The following is an 18,554-nucleotide window of genomic DNA, read 5'->3' on the forward strand; positions in this document are numbered from 1 at the left end:
CAGGCATTAACATGTGCTGCTGTCATACTGAGTTTGTCTCTTGAAGAGAGCAGGAAGGAGGGGGCAGAGGGGAAGAGAGAGGGATAGAGGAAGGGAGGGGGAAAGAGAAAGAGAATGGTGATTGAGGGAGAGAAAGAGAGGGATGGAAAGAAATTGGGATAAGAAGGATTGAGAGAGGGAGTGGGAGAGAAGGAGAGACTCACAAAGATACAATCGTCCAGAAAATAATAACACGAGTGACTGAATAAGAAAACCTCATTTCACATAATGAGTATTCTAATCAAGAGATGACATTATCGCACATCGCTGCGGCGGGGGAGTGAGGAGCCCCTGGCAACCTGGGGTTGGCAGAGCGGAGGCAGCGGTAGCAGCTCTAGTGCCCGCGCCGCTGGAGAGCGAACGGCTTAATGCCTTCCATTAACACAAAGGCACAGCACAGCCGCGCAATACCTACACTCCCTCCTCTCTCTTCTCCAACTCTCTTTAACTCTCTATCCATCTTCCCTGACACAATCTCTTTCATTTGCCTTTATTTTAGGATTTTATTTAGGACAACCAACTGTATACTAATAGTTGTACTAGTTCCCATCCTGACAGACACCTAGTTTAGTTCGCTGATGACACATCCTTGATCAGCCTGTTGCATGATGACGAGGAACCCCTGGTCTTCCCTGTGGCTCAGTTGGTAGAGCATGGTGTTTGCAACGCCAGGGTTGTGGGTTCGATTCCCACGGGGGGCCAGTACAAAAAAATAACAAATGCATGAAATCAAATGTATGAAATGCATGCACTCAGTACTGTAAGTCGCTCTGGATAAGAGCATCTGCTAAATGACTAAAACATGTAAATGTAAAATGAACCCCATGGCCCGGTCCTAAAGGACTTTGTAGAGTGCTGTGATGAATCACACTTGGTCCTCAATACCAACAAGACCAAAGAGATGTGCATAGACTTCAGGAAGAGAACACCACCTACCTCTGTAACATCTATCAGAGGTCAGAACATAGAGAAATACACATACCTGGCTGTCCTCTTGGACAACAAGCTTCACTGGAGTAAATGTACAGAAATGATCTACAAAAAGAGTCAACGTTTCTCAACAAGCTGGGATCTTTTCATGTTGACTGGACTATACTGACTCTGTTTCACAAATATTTCATTGAGAGTAATTCAACTGTTCGTATTGTTTGTTGGTTTAGCAAGGCCACTGTCAACCAGACAAATATGCTGAGATGGATTATCACCACAACAAGCAAAGTACTGAGTCAAACAGACAGGCCTGGACGAGATCTTTAAGGTCAGGGCCATCAGCAAGGCTCACAAAATATACTGCTCAAAAAAATAAAGGGAACACTTAAACAACACATCCTAGATCTGAATGTATGAAATAATCTTATTAAATACTTTTTTCTTTACATAGTTGAATGTGCTGACAACAAAATCACACAAAAATAATCAATGGAAATCCAATTTATCAACCCATGGAGGTCTGGATTTGGAGTCACACTCAAAATTAAAGTGGAAAACCACACTACAGGCTGATCCAACTTTGATGTAATGTCCTTAAAACAAGTCAAAATGAGGCTCAGTAGTGTGTGTGGCCTCCACGTGCCTGTATGACCTCCCTACAACGCCTGGGCATGCTCCTGATGAGGTGGCGGATGGTCTCCTGAGAGATCTCCTCCCAGACCTGGACTAAAGCATCCGCCAACTCCTGGACAGTCTGTGGTGCAACGTGGCGTTGGTGGATGGAGCGAGACATGATGTCCCAGATGTGCTCAATTGGATTCAGGTCTGGGGAACGGGCGGGCCAGTCCATAGCATCAATGCCTTCCTCTTGCAGGAACTGCTGACACACTCCAGCCACATGAGGTCTAGCATTGTCTTGCATTAGGAGGAACCCAGGGCCAACTGCACCAGCATATGGTCTCACAAGGGGTCTGAGGATCTCATCTCAGTATCTAATGGCAGTCAGGCTACCTCTGGCGAGCACATGGAGGGCTGTGCGGCCCCCCAAAGAAATGCCACCCCACACCATGACTGACCCACCGCCAAACCGGTCATGCTGGAGGATGTTGCAGGCAGCAGAACGTTCTCCACCGCGTCTCCAGACTCTGTCACGTCTGTCACATGTGCTCAGTGTGAACCTGCTTTCATCTGTGAAGAGCACAGGGCGCCAGTGGCGAATTTGCCAATCTTGGTGTTCTCTGGCAAATGCCAAACGTCCTGCACCGTGTTTTCGGCTGTAAGCACAACCCCCACCTGTGGACGTCGGGCCCTCATACCACCCTCATGGAGTCTTTTTCTGACCGTTTGAGCAGACACATGCACATTTGTGGCCTGCTGGAGGTCATTTTGCAGGGCTCTGGCAGTGCTCCTCCTTGCACAAAGGCGGAGGTAGCGGTCCTGCTGCTGGGTTGTTGCCCTCCTACGGCATCCTCCACGTCTCCTGATGTACTGGCCTGTCTCCTGGTAGCGCCTCCATGCTCTGGACACTACGCTGACAGACACAGCAAACCTTCTTGCCACAGCTCGCATTGATGTGCCATCCTGTATGAGCTGCACTACCTGAGCTACTTGTGTGGGTTGTAGACTCCGTCTCATGCTACCACTAGAGTGAAAGCACCGCCAGCATTCAAAAGTGACCAAAACATCAGCCAGGAAGCATAGGAGCTGAGAAGTGGTCTGTGGTCCCCACCTGCAGAACCACTCCTTTATTGGGGGTGTCTTGCTTATTGCCTATAATTTCCACCTGTTGTCTATTCCATTTGCACAACAGCATGTGAAATTTATTCTCAATCAGTGTTGCTTCCTAAGTGGACAGTTTGATTTCACAGAAGTGTGATTGACTTGGAGTTACATTGTGTTGTTTAAGTGTTCGCTTTATTTTTTTGAGCAGTGTAGTTTTGACCCAAGCCACCCCATGTACCCAGACTTTGAAGTACTCCCCTCTGGGCGCAGGTATAGGGTACCCCCCGGCAGGAATAACAGAACTAGACATTCATTTTTGCCAGGTGAGATATCCCTCCTAAACAGCTCCGGGCTAAATGATCCTATCCACCCAGTAAGGCCAGCAGGCTAGTCTCCTTTTGTTGGTATGTACTGTAACTGTTATGAATGTTGTATTGTCAATTTGTTGTCTACTGTATTTAAACACCACTTTAAATGTGTACATGATACTGCAACAACATGTCCCCATGGGGACAATAAAGTCAGTAAAGTGGAGTTGCCGTGGAGAGGGTAGGTGATTGAGCCAATTGGAAGCTAGGGGATGATTAGGTAGCCAATGGCCATAGTTGTACAGTATGAAGGGTCAGATTTGGATTTTAGCCTATTTTACAAAACTCCATCCAACCATCTATCCATCTGACTGGCTTTGAGAGTATACAACACCAACCTTACAGTTCCCAGCCCTCTGTCTGTCTATGTCCATCTCTTCATATTCTCCTCCAAACAGAGCTGAAACACCGGTGACTAAACTGGCAGGCAATCAGTTGGCCCAGCCAAATCACGACTCTGTTTATCCAGTACTAACCCAATCACAGCTTAGTGTAAGGACCAATTTTGAGCCAATCAAGGGGCCTGGGTCTTAGATAATCAATGTTCAATAAGACAGAGCATTTGTCCTCAGTTCCACTAAAGTAAGCATTGGACAAAATGTGATTCAAGTCTAGCTGCTTCTTCAAGCCCTAAGGCCTGCCTGCCCGACCGTCCGCAGTTAGCTCAGGGCCGCCTTAGCAACAGTTGGCATGGCGGAGTCACTGCTTTTGAGTGGTTTTGAGGGGTGAAAAATGCGAGAGAATGAGAGAGAGTGAGAGAGAGAAAACGCAAGAGAAAAGAAAATATGATGAAAAAATGTGCTCAAGGTCACCGTCTGACTCCTGGTCTGATGGAGTGATGATAAGCCCATATACTCAATCCCAGTCTGCACCTCTCCCCCCCTTTGGTCTCCTCCCTCTCTGTCACCCCCTCCACCAGTCTGTGCCCATCTCTCTCTAGCTCCCTCCCTCCCCCCCTCTCGCTCCCTCCCCCCCTCGCTCCCCCGCTCGCTCACGCCCCCCCACACTCCCGCTCACTCTACCTCGCTCCCTCCCCCCCTCTCGCTCCCCCACTCGCTCACGCCCCCCCCACCCTCCCGCTCGCTCTCCCTCGCTCCCCCCCTCTCGCTCCCCCCCCTCTCGCGTGATTCAAGTCTAGCTCTCTCTCCCCCTCTCAAAAGCAAAGGGAGAGAACGCTAGCCCTCAGAGACTTGGAACTAGACGAAAAACAAGGAAGAGAAAAGATGTGAGGGATAAAATAAGAGATAAGAAAAGAACAGAGTGTAAAATAGAAAAGAGGAAAGGAACAAACTCTGCTGTCAACTCTTCACTGTGTCCCTCAGGAGGTCTACCTCACATGATGCTAACTAACACTGTGTCCCTCAGGAGGTCTACCTCACATGATGCTAACTAACACTGTGTCCCTCAGGAGGTCTACCTCACATGATGCTAACTAACACTGTGTCCCTCAGGAGGTCTACCTCACATGATGCTAACTAACACTGTGTCCCTCAGGAGGTCTACCTCACATGATGCTAACTAACACTGTGTCCCTCAGGAGGTCTACCTCACATGATGCTAACTAACACTGTGTCCCTCAGGAGGTCTACCTCACATGATGCTAACTAACACTGTGTCCCTCAGGAGGTCTACCTCACATGATGCTAACTAACACTGTGTCCCTCAGGAGGTCTACCTCACATGATGCTAACTAACACTGTGTCCCTCAGGAGGTCTACCTCACATGATGCTAACTAGGAGACTCACTGTTCTGACAACTACAATGACACAAACCCATGTAGCCTCACCTTTAGTGACCACAATCTTTCTCATCTTTACTAATGCTGGTTGACTATTTACTGTACACGTTCATTGTAGAAATCAATCTGGTTCTTCATATGCGGCCCGGGGGGTGTGTGACTGTGAAAGCATGCCGTATCCATGGCAAGAGGGATGTAGGCTAATTCCTTGAGAGAATGCTGTTAACTCTGTGTGTGTTGTGCATCCAGCTATGAATCCTGGCAGTGTTTCACCCAACACTCGTTTGTGCAGCCAGTCAATGTTGTCTTTCTTTTCAAAGAAGAGATTATTCTTGTGGAACGAGTGCTAGGGATGGGGGTGTGACCGGGCGCTAGGGATGGGGGTGTGACCGGGCGCTAGGGATGGGGGTGTGACCGGGCGCTAGGGATGGGGGTGTGACCGGGCGCTAGGGATGGGGGTGTGGCCGGGCGCTAGGGATGGGGGTGTGACCGGGCGCTAAGGGATGGGGGTGTGGCCGGGCGCTAGGGATGGGGGTGTGACCGGGCGCTAAGGGATGGGGGTGTGGCCGGGCGCTAGGGATGGGGGTGTGGCCGGGCGCTAGGGATGGGGGGTGTGGCCGGGCGCTAGGGATGGGGGTGTGGCCGGGCGCTAGGGATGGGGGTGTGACCGGGCGCTAGGGATGGGGGTGTGACCGGGCGCTAGGGATGGGGGTGTGGCCGGGCGCTAGGGATGGGGGTGTGGCCGGGCGCTAGGGATGGGGGTGTGGCCGGGCGCTAGGGATGGGGGTGTGGCCAGGCACTAGGGATGGGGGTGTGGCCAGGCACTAGGGATGGGGGTGTGGCCAGGCACTAGGGATGGGGGTGTGGCCAAGCACTAGGGATGGGGGTGTGGCCAGGCACTAGGGATGGGGGTGTGGCCAGGCACTAGGGATGGGGGTGTGGCCAGGCACTAGGGATGGGGGTGTGGCCAGGCACTAGGGATGGGGGTGTGGCCAGGCACTAGGGATGGGGGTGTGGCCAGGCACTAGGGATGGGGGTGTGGCCAGGCATTAGGGATGTAAAAAAAATGTAAAAGAAGATCAACATTATAAAATAAAAACAATTATGCTAACTTGGAAAGGCAAGACTCACTGACATTCTGTGTGTGTGTGTGTGTGTGTGTGTGTGTGTGTGTGTGTGTGTGTGTGTGTGTGTGTGCGCATCTGCTTCCACAGTCCTACACACAGCCCTGGGCTGCATATAAAGAAACCAGATTGATTTTTACAATGAACGTGTACAGTAAATAGTCAATCCACATTAGTAAAGATTGTGGTCACTAAAGGTAAGGCTATATGGGTTTGTGTCATTGGAAGCCTAATCCATACAGACCAAGCTGCATGGCAGCAGACTGGTCTGGAGTGAGCAGTCAGAGACCATATCTAGAAAACCAGTCCTCGAACCATAATGTGGATCCTCACTCCTCCATCTGTAGTTTGGCTGTAGGCTCTTTAATGCTCAGAGCTCAAGCTGGAGCCCAGCCATCACTCACATGTGTGACGGGATAATACCCTGGAGCTACACCTCACAATGACTCTCTCCACAGGGGATAGCTAGATACACGTTACTGGAACGCTTCCCCAGGGAACTGGTTGTTCCCGAGCCAACGTCCCCTCTGGCTCCTCCGTTTCATCATCAGACCTGTGTTCCCTTCTCATCCTTCCGCTCATTTCAACACTTCACTACACTCTGAAATGTGTCCACCTACACACAGGCTTACGTCTTAGAACGCGACGGAAGAAATCAAGCGCTATGGATTTCATCATCGTGTCAGATTAGGAATCGAAAAAAATAAAATAATACAGTGGGGTTGATTTTAGTTGTGACACACATAGGAACAGGCACTTCCCCTGATTGCCTGCTTTAATTGCAGCCCTTTAATTGGTGCGTGTCGGCTGCACTGTGTTTGCTCTCTGCTCCCGTCTGATTGGCTGAGGAGATGAGCAGCTGTTTGCAAGTGACCTATGACACATCCCTGAGGAACGCCCATGTAAGGCATGCACCCCCAGCACTCACTGACTAGACTAGGGGAGAGAGTTATTGTGTGTGCTTGTGTGTGTTTGTTTGACTATGTGTGTTGCAATGTGTTTTTTTTAATACACGTGTGTGTACTTGCGCGTGCAGCATGGCTAGATAGCTCAGGAACTGCATTTAAACTGACGTACTTTCATGTTCTCAGCACTCGTCCCACAAGAATAATCTCTTCTTTGAAAAGAAAGACAACATTGACTGGCTGCACAAACGAGTGTTGGGTGAAACACTGCCAGGATTCATAGCTGGATGCACAACACACACAGAGTTAACAGCATTCTCTCAAGGAATTAGCCTACATCCCTCTTGCCATGGATACGGCATGCTTTCACAGTCACACACCCCCCGGGCCGCATATGAAGAACCAGATTGATTTCTACAATGAACGTGTACAGTAAATAGTCAACCAGCATTAGTAAAGATTGTCGTCACTAAAGGTAAAGCTTTATCTGTTTTTGTCATTGTAGTTCATGTCAGAACAGTGAGTCTTGTCTCTCCTAGTTAGCATCATGTGTGATCATTCCTACTCATGGAAGCCTAATCTATGCTTTCACAGTCTAAAGGTTTAACCACATGTGTGCAAATCATCCGTGAATCTTTATGGATACACAGATCGGCAGATGGATCTTGGTTGATATTTTTTATTTGTGTGTTTGTGTGGTGCAGGGATTCGGGACTGTGATGGATTCAAAACTTGACATTTTAAACTTGAACTGACCTGGAGGACGGTCTGGATCTTAGCAGAGACGTCGGCTTGCTCATAGAGCTTGATGCCCTCCTGGGCTCCGTTGGGGGACACCACAATCTGCTGCAGGTGGGCCAGCACCACACTGTGGGCCGCAGCCACCGCGTTGAACTTGTCAAACAGCAGCTCCAGCAGTTCCAGCAGCAGCCTGCAGAGGGCAGCAGAGAGAGAGGTTGTGGTGAGGACGGCTGGTGGGATAACAGGTGAAGAAGCTCCAATACACAGCCCAAACACTGGCCCCGTTAGAATACTCATAATGCCTCCTTCCTTCCTTCCTTCTGAAATTACTTCAAGGAAGGGAGGAAATGAATGATACAGTTGAAGAGTATTGGAATAGGGTGCTAAGATGCAGCAGGTACTAAGACCCAGTTTGAATTCCTTTCAAATGCATCCTTTCTTCCTTCCTAGGGTTTCACCTCAGTGTTAGAGTGATTACGTTAAGGAAGGGAGGACGGTTGATATTCGAACAGAAATGCAAACTGTTCTTATCAATTCATCCCAGGTCAGTTGTATTGTGAGGCTCACACAGGTTAAGAGTTAGAACAGAGGTAAAGACAACTGATCCTGGACCACTGATGGTGGACCATCAGGAGGTCTCTAAGGCAGCACCACTCCTGTCAGCCTCCAGGTCTAAAAGCTCCTCTCTACTCTCATTGACTCTCATTCAATAACTGACTACTAACGGAGAAGCTAATGCATAGTAGTCAAAACCATTCTGACCTCAGCTCAACGTTAAAGCTAAATTATGAAATTATATTTCTGATTCAAACCTGCTCTTTAGTAGAGTACTTCAGCCTCCACCAGTCCACACAAGGACCAATCTTTCAATGTAAAGAGGGAAAATACAATAAGTATTCTCTTAATTGTGGTTGGTTAAGTGCATATATCTGTTGGAACAGGAGTGAAGCACTTCGTTTTTGTAAGGTACTACATATCTGAGGAGAAGTATTTAACAATGTAAGTCTTCTCTCTAAGCATACTGTATTCTGACCTGAAATACACAACACTAGAGCCTAGAGAGGAAAAGTGACCAAACAGGTAGTGAAGTCAAGCCGTCAGCCCACCGATCCAGACATTAGCTTTGAGTTTAGAGTCTCCTCAGGCCTCAGGCTTTGTTCGTGTGGCGTTAACCAACCTGCCTCAGCAACAACTACAATTCATTAACTTAATAAACATTCAGAAATCTACTTCAATCGGCAGGCAAAAGGAGCCTCACCCGGGTAGCTGGTTTGGGCTGAGCGGTTGAAAAGAACAGTGGAGGTACTGGCAGAGTGTTACCCCAGTCACACAGAGGCAGCTGGCTCTGACTACAATTAGCAGCATCTGTCAACGTCTCTGGTTCCACTAGGACTCACACACATCTGGTGGTCTTTTCTTTTCAGGGATGTGGGGACACTTCTGACTTTATTTACTGAGGAAGGTTGGGCTAAACGCCGTGCCGGATCTGAACGGTACATATACACCAGAGGCTGAGTGAGTTTAGGAGAGACATGGGATCTTCGCCTAACTTTTTAAACTTTAGATGAATGTTACATGAAAAGAATATTGGGTGGGGGAAAATGAAGGATGTGAGAAAGAGAGAGAGAGAGATGGATGGAGGGTGTTTGGTTGGTAGTTCATCACTAGACTGGTAGACAGGGAGGGTGTATGTTATGAATGGTTAGGGAGACAGACAGACAGACAGACAGACAGACAGACAGACAGACAGACAGACAGACAGACAGACAGACAGACAGACAGGCAGACAGGCAGACAGGCAGACAGGCAGACATGTTATGAATGGTTAGGGATAGACAGACAGGGAGGGAGTATGTTATGAATGGTTAGGGACAGACAGACAGACAGGGAGTATGTTATGAATGGTTAGGGAGACAGACAGACGGACGGAGGGAGGGAGGGAGGGTGTATGTTATGAATGGTTAGGGACAGACAGATGGAGTGTATGTTATGAATGGTTAGGGACAGACGGACGGACGGACGGACGGAGGGAGGGAGGGAGGGAGGGTGTATGTTATGAATTGTTAGGGACAGACAGACAGGGAGGGAGTATGTTATGAATGGTTAGGGACAGACAGACAGACAGACAGGGAGGGTGATGTTACGAATGGTTAGGGACAGATAGACAGACAGACAGACAGACAGACAGACAGACAGACAGACAGACAGACAGACAGACAGACAGACAGACAGACAGACAGACAGACAGACAGACAGACAGACAGACAGACAGACAGACAGGGAGGGAGGGAGGAGGGAGGGAGGGAGGGAGGGAGGGAGGGAGGGAGGGAGGATGTTATGAATGGGAGTATGTTATGAATGGTTAGGGACAGACAGACAGACAGACAGACAGACAGACAGACAGACAGACAGACAGACAGACAGAGAGTATGTTATGAATGGTTAGGGACAGACAGACAGACAGACAGACAGACAGACAGACAGACAGACAGACAGACAGACAGACATGTTATGAATGGTTAGGGATAGACAGACAGGGAGGGAGTATGTTATGAATGGTTAGGGACAGACAGACAGGGAGGGAGTATGTTATGAATGGTTAGGGAGACAGACAGACAGACAGACAGGGAGGGAGTATGTTATGAATGGTTAGGGACAGACAGACAGGGAGGGAGGGAGTATGTTATGAATGGTTAGGGAGACAGACAGACAGGGAGGGAGTATGTTATGAATGGTTAGGGACAGACAGACAGGGAGGGAGGGAGTATGTTATGAATGGTTAGGGACAGACAGACAGGGAGGGAGTATGTTATGAATGGTTAGGGACAGACAGACAGGGAGGGAGTATGTTATGAATGGTTAGGGACAGACAGACAGGGAGGGAGTATGTTATGAATGGTTAGGGACAGACAGACAGGGAGGGAGTATGTTATGAATGGTTAGGGACAGACAGACAGGGAGGGAGTATGTTATGAATGGTTAGGGACAGACAGACAGGGAGGGAGTATGTTATGAATGGTTAGGGACAGACAGACAGGGAGGGAGTATGTTATGAATGGTTAGGGACAGACAGACAGGGAGGGAGTATGTTATGAATGGTTAGGGACAGACAGACAGGGAGGGAGTATGTTATGAATGGTTAGGGATAGACAGACAGGGAGGGAGTATGTTATGAATGGTTAGGGATAGACAGACAGGGAGGGAGTATGTTATGAATGGTTAGGGACAGACAGACAGGGAGGGAGTATGTTATGAATGGTTAGGGACAGACAGACAGGGAGGGAGTATGTTATGAATGGTTAGGGACAGACAGACAGGGAGGGAGTATGTTATGAATGGTTAGGGACAGACAGACAGGGAGGGAGGGAGTATGTTATGAATGGTTAGGGAGACAGACAGGGAGGGAGGGAGTATGTTATGAATGGTTAGGGACAGACAGACAGGGAGGGAGTATGTTATGAATGGTTAGGGACAGACAGACAGGGAGGGAGGGAGTATGTTATGAATGGTTAGGGACAGACAGACAGGGAGGGAGTATGTTATGAATGGTTAGGGACAGACAGACAGGGAGGGAGTATGTTATGAATGGTTAGGGACAGACAGACAGACAGACAGGGAGGGAGTATGTTATGAATGGTTAGGGACAGACAGATGGAGTGTATGTTATGAATGGTTAGGGACAGACGGACGGGACGGACGGACGGACGGAGGGAGGGAGGGAGGGAGGGAGGGACGGAGGGAGGGAGGGAGGGAGGGAGGGAGGATGTTATGAATTGTTAGGGACAGACAGACAGACAGACAGGGAGGGAGGGAGTATGTTATGAATGGTTAGGGACAGACAGACAGGGAGGGAGTATGTTATGAATGGTTAGGGATAGACAGACAGGGAGGGAGTATGTTATGAATGGTTAGGGACAGACAGACAGACAGACAGGGAGGGTGTATGTTATGAATGGTTAGGGATAGACAGGGAGGGTGTATGTTATGAATGGTTAGGGACAGACAGACAGGGAGGGAGTATGTTATGAATGGTTAGGGACAGACAGACAGGGAGGGAGGGAGTATGTTATGAATGGTTAGGGACAGACAGACAGGGAGGGAGGGAGTATGTTATGAATGGTTAGGGACAGACAGACAGGGAGGGTGTATGTTATGAATGGTTAGGGACAGACAGACAGGGAGGGAGGGAGTATGTTATGAATGGTTAGGGACAGACAGACAGGGAGGGAGGGAGTATGTTATGAATGGTTAGGAACAGACAGACAGGGAGGGAGGGAGTATGTTATGAATGGTTAGGGACAGACAGACAGACAGACAGGGAGGGAGTATGTTATGAATGGTTAGGGACAGACAGACAGGGAGGGAGTATGTTATGAATGGTTAGGGATAGACAGACAGGGAGGGAGTATGTTATGAATGGTTAGGGACAGACAGACAGACAGACAGGGAGGGAGTATGTTATGAATGGTTAGGGACAGACAGACAGGGAGGGAGGGAGTATGTTATGAATGGTTAGGGAGACAGACAGACAGGGAGGGAGTATGTTATGAATGGTTAGGGACAGACAGACAGACAGACAGGGAGGGTGTATGTTATGAATGGTTAGGGACAGACAGACAGGGAGGGAGGGAGTATGTTATGAATGGTTAGGGAGACAGACAGACAGGGAGGGAGTATGTTATGAATGGTTAGGGACAGACAGACAGGGAGGGAGTATGTTATGAATGGTTAGGGACAGACAGACAGGGAGGGAGTATGTTATGAATGGTTAGGGACAGACAGACAGGGAGGGAGTATGTTATGAATGGTTAGGGACAGACAGACAGGGAGGGAGTATGTTATGAATGGTTAGGGACAGACAGACAGGGAGGGAGTATGTTATGAATGGTTAGGGACAGACAGACAGGGAGGGTGTATGTTATGAATGGTTAGGGATAGACAGGGAGGGTGTATGTTATGAATGGTTAGGGACAGAGACAGGGAGGGAGGGAGTATGTTATGAATGGTTAGGGACAGACAGACAGACAGACAGGGAGGGAGTATGTTATGAATGGTTAGGGATAGACAGACAGGGAGGGAGTATGTTATGAATGGTTAGGGAGACAGACAGGGAGGGAGGGAGTATGTTATGAATGGTTAGGGACAGACAGACAGACAGACAGGGAGGGAGTATGTTATGAATGGTTAGGGATAGACAGACAGGGAGGGAGTATGTTATGAATGGTTAGGGACAGACAGACAGACAGGGAGGGAGTATGTTATGAATGGTTAGGGACAGACAGACAGACAGACAGGGAGGGAGTATGTTATGAATGGTTAGGGATAGACAGACAGACAGACAGGGAGGGAGTATGTTATGAATGGTTAGGGACAGACAGACAGGGAGGATGTTATGAATGGTTAGGGACAGACAGACAGACAGACAGACAGGGAGGGAGTATGTTATGAATGGTTAGGGACAGACAGACAGACAGACAGACAGACAGACAGACAGACAGACAGACAGACAGACAGACAGACAGACAGACAGGGAGTATGTTATGAATGGTTAGGGACAGACAGACAGACAGGGAGTATGTTATGAATGGTTAGGGACAGACAGACAGACAGACAGACAGACAGACAGACAGACAGACAGACAGACAGACAGACAGACAGACAGAGAGTATGTTATGAATGGTTAGGGACAGACAGACAGACAGACAGACAGACAGACAGACAGACAGACAGACAGACAGACAGACAGACAGACAGACAGACAGACAGACAGACAGACAGAGAGTATGTTATGAATGGTTAGGGACAGACAGACAGACAGACAGGGAGTATGTTATGAATGGTTAGGGACAGACAGACAGACAGACAGACAGACAGACAGACAGACAGACAGACAGGGAGGGTGTATGTTATTAATGGTTAGGGACAGACAGACAGACAGACAGACAGACAGACAGACAGACAGACAGACAGACAGACAGACAGACAGACAGACAGACAGGGAGGGTGTATGTTATTAATGGTTAGGGACAGGTACAAATCACAATGAGACATACCTCAGTGAGCATGAGGGGTCCATCTTATGTGGTGAGGAGATACAATGGGATCTCTGTTCCACACACACACACTTGCTCACACACACATACACACACACACACACACAGCCCCCCCACCAGGTTCTGACCTTTCACCTGTTCTCTTCCCTCATCCCTCGTTCCATGTGATGAATCTCTGGTTTTACAGAGCAGAGAGAGAGAGAGCCCCATTCCCCTCGTTTTCTCACACAGCAGGCCATTCTAATAGATCTTCTCAATTCCCTGAAGGATGGAAGACACAGACACCCAGGTGATGGACGGCAGAGAGAGGGTCTCCGGAGCGAGGAGGGATCACGCACTGCGGTCAAGAGGTCATTCAGGGTGTGTGTGTGTATGTGTTTAAGTGTGAATTAGTCTGTGTATTAATACATGTGTGTGTTGAGTGAATGTGTGTGTGTGAGGTGGGCTAGCTGGGACCCTAACTCACCCAGGAGAATGGTATTTATTGTCGCCTGGAGTGTCTTCACAGGAACCATTACGCTAAGTGACTGTGCCAGGTCATCACCCCGACACACACAACACTGGCTATATGAAATAAACTGGCTATATGATCAGCCATAGTCCATAACCTGGCTAGCTGCATCATCAGACATACTGTATGTACCAGGGTAGCAACATTCCCAGGCTTCTAACCCGGATTTCTAGAAAACCTGGGAATTTGGGGAAAGTTATCAGAATGTTGCAAGTCTAACCAGGATAAACACCAACAGATCTTCAATATGACAATCCAATATGTCTGTGACACCATCTGGGTAGCTATCTTACTGCCCCCATATCACCATGTCAACCAAATTCCTCTACTATTAGATTAGAAGAAGAGACAAAGCACAGGAAATAGGCTCTAGATCAGTATTCAAATCAAAGGACTGCACAGTGAGGATGTTTTACAGGAACCCTTTAGAGATGCTGTGCAATACGCTGGGCATTGTCTACTGAACAGCACCATCTATGTGTTGCTCATTATGCCAGACAGAACACCTTGCTACACTTCTTCTATAGGGGTTTCCATAGCAACGGGCCTCGGCTTGAACTTGTGTGTGTGCGCACAAACACACGTACATACACACACTAATGTAAAAAGGATATGGAGAAGGTGGGGTTGAAAACAAGCTGCACTGTGTTGTCCTATACTGGAGTCAGATCAGATTCAGCACACGATGGGAGCCAAGGCCTGACCCAACATCTCTGACAGAATAACAACACAGTCTCTTTTAAATGCTACAACATCAATGGTGTCTGTGTGTGTGTGTGTGTGTGTGTGTGTGTGTGTGTGTGTGTGTGTGTGTGTCTATGTGTGTCTGTATGTGTGTGTGTGTGTGTGTGTGTGTGTGTGTGTGTGTGTGTGTGTGTCTGTATGTGTGTGTGTGTGTGTCTATGTGTGTCTGTATGTGTGTGTGTGTGTGTGTGTGTGTGTGTGTGTGTGTGTGTGTGTGTGTGTGTGTCTTGGCATGTTTATGTTTAAAGCAGCAGTGTGTCTGTTTTTCCATGGTCGATGGCAGGTGTTGTCCCAAATGTCCTGCCTCTACTGTGTTTAACACCTGATTGGCTGTCTGATTAGACGTCTGACTATCCCTGGTGTTGCATAACGTCCAAAAAACTTGTCCCTTCCCTTTTGCCCTTGTTCACTCCCCTTAACAGATCAGATACTAACTGGGTAGGTGTTAAAACTCTACCTAGTTTCCTCCATACTGACTAACTGGGTTGGTGTTAAAACTCTACCTAGTTTCCTCAATATTGACTAACTGGGTAGGTGTTAAAACTCTACCTAGTTTCCTCCATATTGACTAACTGGGTAGGTGTTAAAACTCTACCTAGTTTCCTCCATATTGACTAACTGGGTAGGTGTTAAAACTCTACCTAGTTTCCTCCATATTGACTAACTGGGTAGGTGTTAGATAAACTCTACCTAGTTTCCTCAATATTGACTAACTGGGTGTTAAAACTCTACCTAGTTTCCTCTATATTGACTAACTGGGTAGGTGTTAGTTAAAACTACCTAGTTTCCTCCATATTGACTAACTGGGTAGGTGTTAGTTAAAACTCTACCTAGTTTCCTCCATATTGACTAACTGGGTAGGTGTTAAAACTCTACCTAGTTTCCTCTATATTGACTAACTGGGTAGGTGTTAGATAAAACTACCTAGTTTCCTCTATATTGACTAACTGGGTTGGTGTTAGATAAAACTACCTAGTTTCCTCTATATTGACTAACTGGGTAGGTGTTAGTTAAAACTACCTAGTTTCCTCTATATTGACTAACTGGGTAGGTGTTAGTTAAAACTCTACCTAGTTTCCTCCATATTGACTAACTGGGTAGATGTTAAAACTCTACCTAGTTTCCTCTATATTGACTAACTGGGTAGGTGTTAGCTAAAACTACCTAGTTTCCTCTATATTGACTAACTGGGTAGGTGTTAGTTAAAACTCTACCTAGTTTCCTCCATATTGACTAACTGGGTAGGTGTTAGCTAAAACGACCTAGTTTCCTCTATATTGACTAACTGGGTAGGTGTTAAAACTCTACCTAGTTTCCTCCATATTGACTAACTGGGTAGGTGTTAGTTAAAACTACCTAGTTTCCTCCATATTGACTAACTGGGTAGGTGTTAAAACTCTACCTAGTTTCCTCCATATTGACTAACTGGGTAGGTGTTAAAACTCTACCTAGTTTCCTCCATATTGACTAACTGGGTAGGTGTTAAAACTCTACCTAGTTTCCTCTATATTGACTAACTGGGTAGGTGTTAGATAAAACTACCTAGTTTCCTCTATATTGACTAACTGGGTAGGTGTTGCCTAAAACTCTACCTAGTTTCCTCTATATTGACTAACTGGGTAGGTGTTAGCTAAAACTACCTAGTTTCCTCCATATTGACTAACTGGGTAGGTGTTAGATAAAACTACCTAGTTTCCTCCATATTGACTAACTGGGTAGGTGTTAAAACTCTACCTAGTTTCCTCTATATTGACTAACTGGGTAGGTGTTAGCTAAAACTACCTAGTTTCCTCCATATTGACTAACTGGGTAGGTGTTAGATAAAACTACCTAGTTTCCTCCATATTGACTAACTGGGTAGGTGTTAAAACTCTACCTAGTTTCCTCTATATTGACTAACTGGGTAGGTGTTAGCTAAAACTACCTAGTTTCCTCTATATTGACTAACTGGGTAGGTGTTAGGTAAAACTCTACCTAGTTTCCTCCATATTGACTAACTGGGTAGGTGTTAAAACTCTACCTAGTTTCCTCCATATTGACTAACTGGGTTGGTGTTAGTTAAAACTACCTAGTTTCCTCCATATTGACTAACTGGGTAGGTGTTAGTTAAAACTACCTAGTTTCCTCCATATTGACTAACTGGGTAGGTGTTAGTTAAAACTACCTAGTTTCCTCCATATTGACTAACTGGGTAGGTGTTAGTTAAAACGACCTAGTTTCCTCCATATTGACACTACCTAGTTTCCTCCATATTGACTAACTGGGTTGGTGTTAGTTAAAACGACCTAGTTTCCTCCATATTGACACTACCTAGTTTCCTCCATATTGACTAACTGGGTTGGTGTTAGTTAAAACGACCTAGTTTCCTCCATATTGACACTCTACCTAGTTTCCTCCATATTGACACTCTACCTAGTTTCCTCCATATTGCCTTCACCTATCCAGTCGTGTCAGATCCGTGAAGGGGAGTAAGCAACTAGGAAAGAGAAGAGGGAGATAACCTTTCTGGAATGAAATGCAGCCAAGGCCTCAGCACTAACGTAAACCCAGTAGTCACAATGCTTCAGGACAGGTGAACCAACGACCACCTCCTGAAACGTGGAGAACGGCTAGGATTAGAGGGCACAAGTTACACACACAGACACCGTGAAAACAGACGGCGTCCAAAAAAAACAAGTGTTGATCTCAGCTGAAGGTAAGTGCTTTCTTAAGTGCCGTCATTATGTCCCTTCTCTTCCAGTATCTTGTGATTTCCTGTTTTTTTTCTGCGGAGTGAATGAATGCTGAGGGGAAAAGCAGAGGCTGGGTCTTGGCTTTCTGGATTACTCCATTTCCTTAAATGAGGGAGTTATGAAAAACGTGCGGGGAAACAGCAGGAATTGATCCAATGGGGTACAATAGAGGTGGAGGAGAAAACAGTAAAACAGCTAGCAATGAACGGACTGAGGAGATGGAGAACAGAGGAGAACAGAGGAGAGGGAGAACAGAGGAGGCTGAGGAGAGGGAGAACAGAGGAGGCTGAGGAGAGGGAGAACAGAGGAGACTGAGGAGAGGGAGAACAGAGGAGGCTGAGAACAGAGGAGGCTGAGGAGAGGGAGAACAGAGGAGACTGAGGAGAGGGAGAACAGAGGAGACTGAGGAGATGGAGAACAGAGGAGACTGAGGAGAGGGAGAACAGAGGAGACTGAGGAGAGGGAGAACAGAGGAGACTGAGGAGAGGGAGAACAGAGGAGAACAGAGGAGAGGGAGAACAGAGGAGGCTGAGGAGAGGGAGAACAGAGGAGACTGAGGAGAGGGAGAACAGAGGAGACTGAGGAGATGGAGAACAGAGGAGACTGAGGAGAGGGAGAACAGAGGAGACTGAGGAGAGGGAGAACAGAGGAGACTGAGGAGATGGAGAACAGAGGAGACTGAGGAGAGGGAGAACAGAGGAGACTGAGGAGAGGGAGAACAGAGGAGACTGAGGAGATGGAGAACAGAGGAGACTGAGGAGAGGGAGAACAGAGGAGACTGAGGAGAGGGAGAACAGAGGAGACTGAGGAGAGGGAGAACAGAGGAGACTGAGGAGATGGAGAACAGAGGAGACTGAGGAGAGGGAGAACAGAGGAGACTGAGGAGATGGAGAACAGAGGAGACTGAGGAGAGGGAGAACAGAGGAGACTGAGGAGAGGGAGAACA

The 18,554-nt window shown here is 47.6% G+C and overlaps 1 protein-coding gene across 1 annotated transcript in view; it reads right to left on the reverse strand.

Moving 5' to 3' along the window:
* Nucleotides 1-18,554, reverse strand: part of LOC106609610 (exocyst complex component 4) — an 816,839-nt gene that overhangs the window by 736,342 nt on the left and 61,943 nt on the right. The window contains exon 7 of the mRNA XM_045700059.1: nt 7,584-7,758. Coding sequence (XP_045556015.1) covers nt 7,584-7,758 — 175 coding nt within the window. The remainder of the gene's footprint in view (nt 1-7,583; nt 7,759-18,554) is intronic.

Source organism: Salmo salar, chromosome ssa17 (genome assembly GCF_905237065.1).
Source record: "Salmo salar chromosome ssa17, Ssal_v3.1, whole genome shotgun sequence".
NCBI classification, from domain to species: Eukaryota; Metazoa; Chordata; class Actinopteri; order Salmoniformes; family Salmonidae; genus Salmo; species Salmo salar.